The 14292-nt window shown below is 39.7% G+C and overlaps 1 protein-coding gene across 2 annotated transcripts in view; it reads right to left on the bottom strand.

Annotated features, from left to right (window-relative positions):
• Positions 1–14292, bottom strand: part of LOC103473406 (carboxyl-terminal PDZ ligand of neuronal nitric oxide synthase protein) — a 53379-nt gene that overhangs the window by 14174 nt on the left and 24913 nt on the right. For both annotated transcript variants that reach the window (XR_001777173.1, XM_008423637.2), the window contains exons 3-9: positions 11530–11622; positions 11388–11446; positions 10736–10844; positions 9607–9754; positions 7834–8009; positions 2853–3014; positions 1404–1608 (exon numbers count right to left, since the gene is read on the bottom strand). Coding sequence is in view for 1 of the 2 variants with exons in the window: in XM_008423637.2 (XP_008421859.1) it covers positions 1404–1608; positions 2853–3014; positions 7834–8009; positions 9607–9754; positions 10736–10844; positions 11388–11446; positions 11530–11622 (952 nt within the window). In the remaining variant the exon portion in view is untranslated. The remainder of the gene's footprint in view (positions 1–1403; positions 1609–2852; positions 3015–7833; positions 8010–9606; positions 9755–10735; positions 10845–11387; positions 11447–11529; positions 11623–14292) is intronic.

Raw genomic sequence — 14292 nt, 5'->3', positions numbered from 1 at the left:
CTTCTACATGCCCAACGGGGACGTTGCCGCTCACCTTGCCAGATATCATCTACATTAGAGCTGTGGCTTTGTGCCAATCTGAAGCATGGTTTCTATCAAGAAGTCTCTGTTCTCGCTTAATAATAAGACCACCAAAAAACTGGGTTAAGCAGCTCACTGCCTCAACTAGATCTTGTGTGTTTTACAGCAGGACGTAGTTGTTGTGATTTATGGTTTCCCCAGAAATAAAAATCAATTGAAGCGACCTTTAAAGTCAAGTTGGAGCCGATCTCAAGATTTTGTTACCTTCTGTTCCATCAAGCCATGCTTTTTGTTGGTTAAAGAGATTCTATCCGTTCTTCTTTTTACAGAAAACAACTGAACTGATTTATTTTCAGTATTGTTTTTTAGTTATGTTGATTTTTTTTTTAGAAAAAAAGTTTTTCATCATATTCCTTTTGCGTTTTAAATGTGAAACCTTGCCAGCTTTTTATTTTAAGATGCTGACTGGTTTCAATAATATGCTACCCTGTTAAAGATCAGTCAATTTCTTGGAAAGTGAAACAAATTAATTTGAAACCATTGACAAAAATCCAACATGACAGACACCATAGACCAGCTTCCACCATTAAGCCATATTTTAATGGTATTTGCATTATTGCTTATTGGGATTTTTCTGTCAAACACTGGATTAATGTTTCTTTTTGTCTAAAATGCATCTTATGAACATGGCTTCCCTAAAACGCTGGGTCAGGATGAATCCAACATTTGGCTTGCATCAAAATATTTTGAAAAAAAAAAGTTCAATTAATAAATGCAATTGGAAGGTTTATGGAAGCATATGAGACAGAAGTCTATCCAATAGTACAAACGTGAATTTAAAAATCTAATCTGCCAATTCAAACAACGCCTCAAAGTAAAATGCTTGGACACTGCTCGGCTTGAAGCTATAATCATCTTCTGTTTCATTTTTATTATACACTAAAGACCGCTTTTATTCTTTTTGTTTACTTATGAGAAAAATGAAAGGCTGTGCCACCTCTGAAGAGATATTTTTAGCAAAAATAATAGTAATAAAAAAAGCCCAGACCGTCATCAAGGATTTATGGGATTGCTCTTTACTTGTACCTGGAGGACAGTTTCTTTCTCTTCTGAACTGATAAGTGGAATGCTGAAAGTAGCACTAAGGGAAAAGCCTTTGGAAGGGTGGACTCCTAAAACAGCCCATGCGCCAAGAAAACCCTTCCTTCAAATCGGCAGGCGGCCACAGAAAGCAAGTGAGGCTTGTGTTGCTGCTGTCTGCTTCACTTGCAGGCGAAGACGGGAGCGAGCAACGACGACAGCAGCACCTGAAGAAGCTGACCTGACAGTGTTTGCGTGACAGACTCCCACAGTCCCTTTCAGTCGTCCATCAGGTCACTTACTGTGTCCGTTAGCCTGAGTGTCCTGTAGCGACGGCTCTTCTTGCGCTCTCGTCGGGGAGCGGCCCTCCATCTCTTTCAGCTGCTGCACGAGCAGCGCCAGGTGCTGCAGTAGGTCCCTGTTCTGCAGCAGCAGCTGGTGGATGCGGGCCTGGGCCTCCATGCGAGCTGCAGTCTCTGCTGCCATCTGGTCCTTCAGCAGCTGCACCTGGAGCCGCAGCAAAAGGCAGAACGAATGTGCTTGTGTGTGAAGGTTATCCATCGAAAATGGCCAGTTTGATGATCTTCCCTGATCTCCTGTTGCGTCTCACCTCCCACCGCATCCACAGAAGAGCTGTATGGCTCTAGAATTGGAATGTTGTAAATATCTGACAATTCTGACTGACTTAAATTTGGTACTTTGACATACAAATTTATTTATTGCAGCTTTCAAAGATTCCATTACTTGGCATTAATTATTTTCTGTACTTATTCTCGTTTCAGTGCTGCCCCCTAGGGGTATAAAATCAACATCTGCTTGTTTTATAATTGCAGGTGAAATAAAACCTGAAAGATTTCAAGTGGTAAAACAGATTCAACTGGCAGAATCTTGACAAAAAAATTTAAGTCTTTACTGATGATGCACATAGACTAACATCTAATGAAAGAAAGACTTAAACAACTTCTCAAAAGATTCTGATGTTTTAAAGTTACCGGCACAGAGATCCCACTGGGCATGTTTTCTACACAAAAAGTGGAGGAGGATGCATCAGGCCCTTATTTCTTATTGCTGTTCAGATTATTGTTATATTGTTCAGCACTTTATGCCCTTCCAGTTTTTTTAAGGGCTCTTGGATTGGACCAAATCTTGGAGCTACAGGTTCTGCAGGAGCATCAAAAATATTGCTACTCTTTCAGAGATGCATGCATCCCTCTTGACTCAAGGCCACATAATTAGTCAATATCAATAATTATTGATTCATTCTTCTGTTTTAAACATCTGAAATACTGCCAAACTGGTGACCTGACATTTCCTGGTTTATCTGAAGCTTTAACTCCCCGCCATTGTTTTTTACTCTTAAGCAGTTACGAGGTGACTGCTGCCAGGAAAAATACTCAACAGGTTGTTGCTAGGTAACTATAGACTGAGTGAGCTAGTTGATGCCACACACCTTGCTTAGTTAGCTGTGAGATGTTGAGCGGCTAAAGTCTTTCCTCTGCCTACATCCCCCAGAATGCTGTGGGTTTTTGGATCGGAGTTCAGTGAAATATTGAATCTTCTATCAGAAGTATCATCTACTGATATTGATCATGTCTCTATCATTATATATATTATTACTGATTTATTATTCAGCCCAAGAGTCACACTTACTGCAAAATTTCTAATCCCCAAACCAGAAAGAGCAGAATTGCTAAATTGTTCCTACTGTACACAGTAAGCAGAGTGTGTGTGGCTGCTGCTGTGTGTCCTACCTGCGCGACGGCCACCTGAGTGTGCTGCTGTTGCTGCTGCAGCTGCTGCTGAAGGAGCTGCAGGTAGTGCTGAGAAGCCAGTGGAGTGAGAGACGAAGAGCAAGGGCTGCTGGGAGTGATGCCTTGAGACGTCACAGTGAAGACGGACCGTCTGTCGATGTCCTGACAAATATTATTAAACACAGACGGAGATCATGAGTGGTTTTCAGTCTTCTCTTTTCAAATCCCACAACTATTGGATACACTAACAGCAGAACCTGAGGTGTCTAATAACAATAAACAGCACAATTCAGGCTCGGTTTCAGATCATTCGCGTAAATACTCTGGTTCGTGCCTCTCCCGGTTTACCCCACGGGAATTTCAAAGTGATTTTCCAGATGATCTCCAGCAGCAACATTTTCCCTGAGGAAATGGTGCAGTCACTAAACTTGACCAGCCTTTTCTTTCGCACCGCCAAGACGAATGGAGAAAACGAGTAAATCAGCATATTGTCTGGGATCCCGCTGAGAAACATAAGTGTGTAGTGAGAGAACATGTTTACACAAAAACACATGGGATATATATTTGCACCTTTTCTTCTTTCTGCTGGCACACAAAATGAGGCTATGCAATTATGTAATGCCCCCATTCCACCACTAGAGGGAAACACAGCACAACAAAAACTAAAGCAAGCTCAATGTGAATGACTAAGAAGCCTCATACTAACACAGACTCCTTAGCTTACTGAAAAAATAAAAATAAAAAAAAAATATAAACGCGTTTTTGGAAAATAAATTATAATTTTTGACTAATTAAAATCACATATCTAATTAGTGACATAAGTGTCATTGACCATAAGACATTTCCTTAAAGAGCCTGAAAGCATATTTTCCAATTAGTCTATATAAAACAAAGATGGGTTAAAACCACAACTTTAGGCCAAATGTCTGACACATGCACAGCCTTCTCAGTGAGAAGTCCTAATTAGGATATCTTACTGTTCAACATATCTTTAACAGGCAGTGATTTAAAATCCTAGTCCTGAGTTATCACTGCACAATTTTACTAATCCTCAAGGGCGGATCTAGAAAAATATTGATGGGGTGGTAAGAGGGGGGCAGGGATTTTTTCAGGGGTGGCAGCATAAGCCAGTATGTATAAAACATCTCATTCTCACGTTTAGCTTACACAAACCTAACATTGGACTTAATTTACTTGTTGCAAAATGTTTTTAACTTGCATTGTTCCAAAATGAGCTTCATGTAGCACTGAGAATTAAATATAGTTTCTTAATATAGTATAGTTAATTATTTTTATGTCTTTCATACTCTTGCTAATTGATATGTATTACTGGATTGGACAGCGCCTATTAGTCGCTATGTGATTCATTGAGTTATGTCCAGAATCCATTTTATCCCAATGCAGGACAAGGAGAAATCTGTCACAAAAATATTCATAGCGCCATCATTTGTCATCAGATATATCTACAACTTAAAATAAAGAGGAGAAAACTGATGTTTGATCAATTCTCTGTGATACAAATCTATAAACAATTTTGTTTCCGTTAGTTGCAAGAAGGGTCAAATTTCTCTTATATTGGTTAATCGTTTTATTTTAAATATGTTGTAGGAACCGTAGTTTGATGATTAGTTCAGTTTTTGTCGCTTGTTTAACTTTTAGGAATTGCAGCGGCCGCAGACAGTGCGCCACAATAAAGGTACAATAAAGCTGATAAACAGGTGAAGAACCAAACACCACTTCTATTCTGCCTTTTCTCGCTCTTTGTGTGTCGGCTTTGTTGCCATGACCCATTGTCATGGCAACCAACAGACAACAGCTCAACGAGCACATAGGGCAGAGATTACTGATCAGGGGAATCAACAACAGAAAACAAACACAAAAAAGTAGCAAAAACACCAAAACATAACATTCTGTCTGTTACATTATGCTGTCAGGCTTGATGTCTATATTGTGATTATTAATAAGTTTTCGCCTGAGCACAGCGGTGGTTGATTAGCAGTGGCGGAGCTAGACTTTTAAAGTTGGGGGGGCCAAGGGGGGGCCAGGACTACCTCTCGGGGGGGCAAAATTTTAAATGTGTGTGTGCACATCTATATATATATATATATATATATATATATACCCTTCAGATGGATTACTGTGACGTTTCTGAGAAATCAAAGAGAGCAGACGGGGGGTTTTGGGATTAGGTGTCCCCCCCCTTTTTTTTTTTTACAAGGCGAGCAGGAACATTCAGGTTCCCCGCACTAATCCCTGTCTGTCTTTTTGCAGCGTAATAATTCCATCTCCCACAGGGACGGCGTCCCGTCTGTTAGCGCGTCAAACATTTACACCTTTAAATACAATGTCATCTATTTATCGGATGCAACAAGGAGCGAGGCGTTTTGTGCAAACGTTATTTGGTATTAATCGATGGAGAGCTGTGGGAAATGATCTTGTCAGATACTCTACAGTTGCTAAGCTTAATGAGCCATCTGGAAGCTCTGCGCTCAAAAAGCCGAAACCCAACATTGAATCGCAGGAGCGGAGTCAATATCCCACAGCGACAAAAAAGCAAAATGCAGCTTGAGGCCAGGAAACCTGCAATCATTCAAACTAGGAAGATTGTGCTGCCTCACACTGCCGACGTCAGAACTGACGGGAGGTGGAAGTGCGAAGGGAATAATCTGACACCAAAAAATGAACTTTGAGTCATTTTACTGCAAGATTTACGGACTAGTGGGATTAATGAGAAGTACAGACCTGTCAGATGCTCTCTGTAAGAAAACTCAGAGCTGAACAACAATGGAAAAGATCGAAAGACCATAATAAGCGAACAAAAAGCTTTTCGAGAAAGTGACAAGAGTTCAAAAATTGGGAAACAAAAACAAATATATTTAACCTCAACTGCCAGATTTCACACCACAGACAATACAAATGTTAAAGGGTTTAGAACACATCGATTCTTCCAGTTTTACTCAAATTCAACTTAACTTAGTTATTAGGTAGGTTGACCAATACTGAACATACCTATACAAATATGTCTTTTTCAGGGAACAAGATATAAGTTAGTGACTTAAAAAGGTTAATTAAGCCGTCAAAGGTGATTCTACCAAAACCTACAAGCCAAGCTGTGCCAGAACTACCTTTGACCTTACTTACTACTTAAACCTGCAGGTAGTTTGGGATGGAATAGACAGGAGAGTGAGAGCAAAGGAACTTACAAGAGCCACATGTTTACAGGAAAATCTGCCAGTAGGTTTTATTTAGGGCAGTGTTTCTTAACCTGGGTTCGGTCAAACCCCAGGGGTTCGGTGAGTCGGTTTCAGGGGTTCGGCAGAGCTTCTGCCGCGGAGGTAAAGACACACTTGTGTAAAGTCGTGATGACGCGCACCGCTTTGCCATCACTTGCTGCAGAGGATCACATTACATTGCTTAGCCAATCAGAGCTGCGGAGGAGCCCTGATTGAAGGAGCTCCACTCTCAGCATGGATTTGAACTTGTGTCTTTATTTACTTCAGCAAAGCTCACAGTTTTTACCAAATTCTGTAGTCTAAATCTTCTCCTTAGTCGTGTCTTTTCGGGGTTGGTACTGCCTCTAGTGGTGTGGGGGTGGTAACACAACTAATATAATTACATTACTAAATCAGAATACCGCAAATTATTTTAATTATTTTGTGTGTCGAGGGCGGGGGATTGGAATAAGAAGGGTTCGGCGAATGCGCATATGCAACTGGGGGGTTCGGTACCTCAAAAAAGGTTAAGAACCACTGATTTAGGGGTATCGGAGTTACAGGTGCAAAATCCAAAGACAGTTTTTGTGTCTTTGGACACAAAAGACACAGTATTTGTGTCTTTGGACTTGTGAAAAAATATTCACAAGTCAAGAAAGGATTAAACTGTGTATTTTTTTGTTGCTCTATCTCGTAAATCCCAAATAAATTACCTGTAGTTTGGTGTTGCAACATGAAAAAGGGGAAATGTTCAAGGTGTATGAATCATTTTTCAAGTCGCACATGGCTGTAAAACTCGGTGCAGAGCCATAGACGAGCTGAAACTATCTACAGCACATATAATAATACTATATTAAAAATGTTTGAGTTTTAGCTGAATTCTGTTGAGAGCAAATACTTTTTAGGAGTTTTTTTTCTAGCAGGTTTACATTAGTGATGTCTTTTTTTTGTTGGCCTACAGTTTTCAAGGCATTTTGTTAGAAGCAGGGTCTTTAAGTGCGAACTAACATGGTTTGTAACATAAAATCAATTCCAAACTTTACTGTCGCCAGTTTTCCTACTTCGTTCTATGATTCAGCAAAGGTTATATCTTCCTAGGGATTTTTATGGCAGACTAAAAGGATTTTCTTTGGCAGACTATTGCTCTGTTGCTTTAAAAGTAGAGCCACATATCTTTAAAAATGTGCACTCTTTACTGCCTGGAGAGCACCTGAGAGCTGCTGTGGCTGGCCTGCAAACAAATGCGCTTTAAAAACCTGTTTCAAAATAAAATGCTCCGAGTTTTAAACGCTTATCACAAGCACAAAATATATAACTGTTTATTCGTTTACAATCTAAAGCATAATATTCCAAATATTATGTGCTATTTATTAAAAGCCACTCATGAAATTCGTGTTACTGTTACGACTAATATATAATGAAACTCTCCGATAGACAAGACAAGGTTTCATTTTGGTCAAGATGACTTTTCATGGAAGAAATAGAAATACATTTGCAACAAAAAGATGATTTAAAAATTGTTCAATTCATTTAGAGGGACACCGAATCCCCAAGACCATGTGTAGTATCTGAAAATACAGTAAAATAAGTATTGATCTACAACTATCTGCTCAAATTACAAAGCACATTACAACTACGGAGCTTCGTAATTCTAAAGCACAAACATTAGACCCGCTAATACTGAAGCATCAGTATGACACACAGCTCTTATTTCAGTTTACGTAGCTCTACTGGTTCAAGGTGCGACAGTGCGTCCTTGAGCTCCTCACCATGATTGTCTGGCCTGGTTTGACCATGTTGAGTTCGGCCAGGCTCTGCAGGATCTCACCAACTGCCTTCTCGCACAGCGAACCGTCAGTCGAAGGATCTCCTGCTCCTCCTCCTCGCCCTCTTTCGTCTGTATCCTCGTCCTCTTCATTACGCTCACTTCCTGTGAGCTCACGAGCTGCGGAGAAAGAAAAAAAAAAACACACACACACACAATGCTCCACTTTAGGTCCTATACGTGCAAATGTCTGGCCATAAATTATTAATTAAATTCGCATTACACATAGATGGTATGACGACTGAAAGCTATTCTTGGAGCAAACAGTAATTTATCCAGACGTGATGAAGAGCTTTTCGATCCCAGGGAGCTGTGGACTCACTGCGTAAATTACAGTTATTAGCTCAGATGAGTTTCAGCCCACAGAAACTGGTCTGTTGTTTTCTTAAGTTTGTGCCATATCCTGCTTTACCGGGCCCCGGTGCTTTTGCTGTAGGATAATTGATCAAAATTTAAAAATCTGGTAAGGTTTGATGGTGACATCACCTATAATAAGGCATGGAAGTCTAATCTTAAAAGCCGCAGTCAAATTTACTTACAGAAACTAAATATTTAGAGGTTGAAGTGCCTTGTTGTGGTGGATGCATGGCAATTCAATCAATCTTATGTTAATCGTAAATTGTCTGGTTTCTAGTACCACAGTGTATTAATTATAACAACTCTCTTGCAGAGTCATCTGCATTTAAGATTTGAAATAACGTAAAACATAATCGAACGCAAAAAAGACCAAACACATTTGGTTTTCTCTGCTGTTTGTTTTGGTCCACTGAGCAGCTGGAGTTTGAAGAAATGAAAAGTAATTTAATCCACAGCTTCTGAGGTTGCAGTAACCAGAAAAATAACACTTTAATAACACCAACATCTTCTTCTTCTGTTTCTGCCTGAGACTGAAACAAAAAGTCGACTTTTGCCCTCAGGAGGCTTCATATCCAGGTCAGATCGCTGCAGCAAATTATGCACAAACAAGAAACTTTGGGCTCATTCTTACCACCGACACACCAACAAACAGCAGGTAGATGCCAGAGCTGACAGATTCGGGATTAATCATTGATAGTGAATTGGATGAGAGCTAATTGTGTCACCACATGTTGTGTCAGATGTTCCCAACAGGTGCCCGACATCACAACGAAATAACCCACAAAGTTTGACAACTGCTGCACTTCTTTTCTCGTGTGACGAAAACAAATCCGTAAAATAAAAATTTAGTACGCATTACAAAAGCAAATCCTTCAAATGAAAGAGAGAAACCCAGAGTTAGACTTCAACGTTTCCCAGCTTTGAAGTGTCTCTTGTTTGTTTTAATTATAAAATGTCTCCAGCAAAGAATCTCTTTTTTTCTTCTACTGTTAGATTCGCACAAATTCTGAGTTGTGTTTTAACTAGTTGCTGCTCTGCTATGTACATTTCAAGTACTGGCTTCTTCCTCGCTAGGCGGCCTGACAGCCGGTGTCAGTTCAGAGAACAACAAGCCCGCAGGTGGAGACACTCATTCACCAATCTGCACACAGACCCATCCAGAAATTTCCAGTCACCCTCTTCATAATATAAACCCTTCTTGGCTTCTCTGTCACTTTCCTCCTCCGCTGGTAATTTCGCCAGATGAAGTTAATCTTTCGGCAACCGGAAGAAACATTACAGTTTTCAGCCCAAAGGGATTCACGAGATCTCATGGTCAGTGTGTTTTTTCTGTGCCCTGCTACAGAGAGCGTGTCCTCACCGTGGCTGCTGGGCTCTTCCGTCGACTTGTCGCTATCGCCGTCTGCCTGTCCGCCGGCGTACTGCTCCTGCTCGGCGTGCTGCAAACTCAGCTTATGGCAAACCTCAAACGCCTGACCCACAGTTCGCACAATACGCATGGCCTGAGTCTGAGTGGGAGGGAAGAGTTAGCTAACGTGGAGACAAGTGAGCAGAATATCTGCTGCTTGCACGAAAGAGAAGCAACACAGAAACACATTTTACAATTCGGTTATCAATTTTTTTGTCAAAAAGAATATAATATCACTTATGGAACAACTGAGTCAAGATAATGTATGGCAGACACAAAGGAATGTCTCAAAAGAAGAAAAGGACGAGATGGTTTTCTAAAATGTGCATTTGTACTCGTTGTCCTTTAGCGCAGCTCGTTTGTATTCACTGCAGGCTATAATTCTAAGTGGGTGAATATTAACTAAGCCAATGAAAATTGAATTCAAGATCCAATTTAAAACTCAAAATGGATAGCCGAACCGCCATAAATAGAAAATGAATTTCGAAAGGAATCCATTATTAAAATGAAAGAAAATTAAGTGCCGTGGAAAAAAAGTATTTAACTCTAACAGATTTCTTCTATTTTTGCCTTTTTCCTCAAACTAAAATGTTTCGGATCATCGAAAATAATTATAACATTAGAGAAATAAATATATATAGATTTCAAATGACTTTATTTAATCGTTTAAAAGAGCCATCCAAACCAACATGGGTTTGGATGATGTGATTAATCACATTTTTTGGTTCAAATTCACTAGCAGTACCGACACCTGATGACTGACAGACAATAACAATGAAAATATCACCTATATATAAGCTGACTGACAACATAAACAGGATAAAAGATCTCAAAAAGAAACACATAAACAAGTAAGGAAAAAAATGGGCAAATAGTTTATAACTAGACTGAATACGGTGCTTTTAATGAGCAATTTTTATCAGTTTTTCAGTATTTTGGTGAATTTCCGTATACTGCAGTCTTCTGCAGCCTGTGGATTAACATCTTGACAGAGCATCATTCATTTTTGTCCCATCAATAAGCACCTAAAGGTGTGATTTCTCTGCAATCTGCACTTCCTGAGGAATAGACCGAACTGTACCTTCTTTTTAGATTTGAAGACATTGCATCTGAATGAATTACTGGAGCCGTCTCTTGCAATGTAGCTGAAGATCTTCAAGTCCTGGGAGTCATGCGATACATAGAAAATCCTGGAAATGACAGCAGACTGAAGTGAAATAAAATTGTCAAGATGATCCGCAAAGCTCGTTGGCACTGACTTTTAAAGTGTTTGTCACTAATAATAATGACTTAACCAACAGTGAGGAAAAGTGGGAAAAGTTTAACTTTTTCACTTTACATAAAAAAACAAAAAAACATAATCCTGTTTAGCCTGCAAGTTGGTCCCAGTTTAAAGTCTTTGAGGATTGACACCGGGTTAGATTAGGTCATGTTCATGCATGCCCAGTTCAAATCTAAATCTCATTCAGAAGCTACAGTAAGACATAAACAAATATTAAGTTCAGAAATCCTTTCCATCCAGTCCGATTGATATTCAGACGAATGGACAAAATCCAGTCACAAGATACAAATTCAATCAAAATAACTCAGGGAGGGATGAATGCAAATAAACACGCCAGATTTATGTATTGGCATATTGTTTACAGTAACAAGTCCAGGTCTTTTTATGTTTCTGACCAACTATGTAAGCCATAAGAGGAGATCTTTAACCAACAATTGAGTTTTCAGCTTACCTGTATATCGGATCATGCATGATCAACATCTTGTTCTCATCCCATGTCCATTCTTTTCTCTGTGTTAGACAGAAATCAGCACCGTCAGACATAGATACAAAATTATAACTTCAACTAGTAAAGTTTTCCGGGGATGTGAGACCTTCTGTTTTTTCTTCAGTGCCACCTTGACTCCGTCCACAGACACCACAATGCTGACCTTTTTCTTCTTGATGTTCTTGGCTTTGAATTCATACTGGAAAATAAAATCAAAAAAGGCGCGAGTTATCAACACAGGACAATTATTGGTTGCACTACGTTCTTTTTAGGGGCCCCAGAGTACAGGAGAATAAACACAAATCTATCCCTTCCTCTTTGTAGTTCTGTATTGGTCTGACACATAAATCCCAATAAAATACATTAGAGTGTATGCTGTTAGTGGGAAAGGCACCATACGTTTGTAAGCAGGCATTTGCTAGAAACTGGACACATTGACACCAACACTTCTTACTGGACGGAGTAAAATCCTGGTGTTGCCAGGAGATCAATCAGGAAAGCAAACACTTCAAAATAATATATTTGCTAAGAGAACCGAGTTGTTTTCACAGAAAACTCATAAGAAAAGAGGCTTTAGAGCTACCTAATGTTTTCTCATCTAGTAAAGTAAGCCATCCAAGCTGTGTGATTATCCTTGTTGTGCTTGCTTAGTGCAAAACAAAAGCTGTGCATGCACTTAACACGTTTCCCTCTCGTCAGCTAGCCTCAAGGTCTGCTGAGGCACCTTGCATGTCTGCTCTGTCGCCTCAAATCAGTGGCCAATTTAAACAAGAAGCACTTAGGCTCCTTCTAGTTGCAATCCAGGAAGGCGCACAGCGGGACTATCGGAAAACATGAGCTAAAGCCGGTCCAATTCAGCTGAGAGGAGACTGCTTTGCTTGGGGACTTGACTCCTAAATGCGCGTTTAATGAACATGTATTTAATGTGATGAGAGGTCGGTTTGTTCTCATGTTTCTGCTGTTTGCTGGTAGCAGCAAGTCAATGTTTTAGCTTCGTTGTGAAAAACTGGACAGAGAGAAACTAGTGAGAGTGTGTATCTATGCGTGTATCAGCATAAGTCGTAGCCAAGCTGCTCATGAAGCGAGTGGGAATGTGCATTACACCAGGGAGCATCATTACAAGAGCAAGATGAAAAGCGCGGAGCTTAAATATTAACCATGATGCACTGCCTCTGCTGCAACACCTGCACACCCAAACTAAAGTTTTAGAACAAGTGAATACACTTTGCAACAAAAGGATAAAATCCTCCAGTTAAAAGGCGAGCTGCTGGGAAAACAAAACAGGCCCATATTCTTGGCTGAACTCTCAAAACTACTTTTAACAACGTTTGCTAGGGTTTGTTTTTTTTTGAGCAGCTAGTGAGAAGATATAACTTGCATCTTTATAGCTAATAAGGTTTTAAAAGGAGCTTCAAACTTTTATTTTTTTTTTTACTTGAAATGGCAAAGAAAAAGTGATTATCAGTCGCTATGGCTGTTTTAAGAACAAAAAGCCTGTATTACAGTGATAAGGCTGGGTTTCCAAAACAGAATTTCTTCTGAAGGCTTTGTGACCTTAATTCCATCAATTTGTAATTTAGTTGCAATATGACATCAAGCTACATAATAGTTTGATGGTCACCTTTGGAGGTGGTAGTAGACAATAATTTGCTGTTGCAAAAGCTGCTAGTTTTCAAGTAAAGTAAAGCTAGCTGTTAGCTAGCTTATATTGGGTGAAGTGCCTTGCCTAGGGGCACATTGACATGCAACCGAAGGTTGCTGAAATAATCCCACAACTTAAAAAGACAGGGACACTTTTAATTTATTTTTAAGATTAAGTGGCTGCTTAATTGCCTGCCACTTTTTGGTTTTACACTGATTATGATATGACAATGGTAATATAGTCATACTGCCACCGACAACCTTTCTGATCTCCAAAGGAAAGCAAAAAAAACCCCCTGCTGTATTGTAAATGTTATGAAATGACAATAAAAGACTAATTTGAAGGCTCGGTATCAGATGCGACATATATAGCCGTTCCATCTACAGTAGCTTTAAAAAGAAAAGTTCCACTTGGTAAATTTGCACTGTACTGTGCTGTCAAAAACTGCCAATTTCGATTTCAGTTCTTTCACAACAAAAACTATGCATGGCTTAGTTTACAAAATTTTTTCAGGACTTCGAAATAAATGCATCTTACATAAAGCATATGGAAATACAATATTCTTGTCAACCATTTCATAACATTTCCAATGACAGACTGCTTTTTAAAATCTGAAAGAAGGAAGTAAGTCATGGAAACTGTCAGTGTCTGCAGGGCCTTGTTGGATATCTGTTGTTGTGGTGGGCGTTGTGTCTGGGAGAATAGCCGGTGCTATAATTAACAGGTGCTATGCACACATACTGTCTGTACTGTATGTTAAAATGCGCAATAAATAGTTGGGCCGTGCTGCATCAGTGTGAATAATTTTCCCAGGAGCTTTCCTATGCAAATGAGACGTTGCAGCGAAATAAAACAAATGTCATCACGGAGACCACGACCGGTATAAGAATGAAGATTAAAAGCGATGACTGGAGGTTAGAAGAGCTGACAAAAGAGGCGGGGTACCACCATCATCATCATCATCATCATCATCATCATCATCATCATCATCATCATCATCATCATCATCATCATCATCATCATCATCATCATCATCATCCATGGATCTCCTGGGAACGGCAACCTTCCCATTCAGCTGCGTGATGCTGCTATGCAACAATTAGCTCAGCATTATGTCAACAAGGCCCGTCAGAAGCCATTAGAGACGGCTATTGTTCTGTTTTCTTGTGTAACGCTTGGATATGCACACTCTGTTTGAACAGACTGAGAGCAAATAAATGGCTTAAT

Source organism: Poecilia reticulata, linkage group LG12 (assembly GCF_000633615.1).
Source record: "Poecilia reticulata strain Guanapo linkage group LG12, Guppy_female_1.0+MT, whole genome shotgun sequence".
Classification (NCBI taxonomy): Eukaryota; Metazoa; Chordata; class Actinopteri; order Cyprinodontiformes; family Poeciliidae; genus Poecilia; species Poecilia reticulata.
This window is presented reverse-complemented; position numbering and strand designations above follow the sequence as displayed.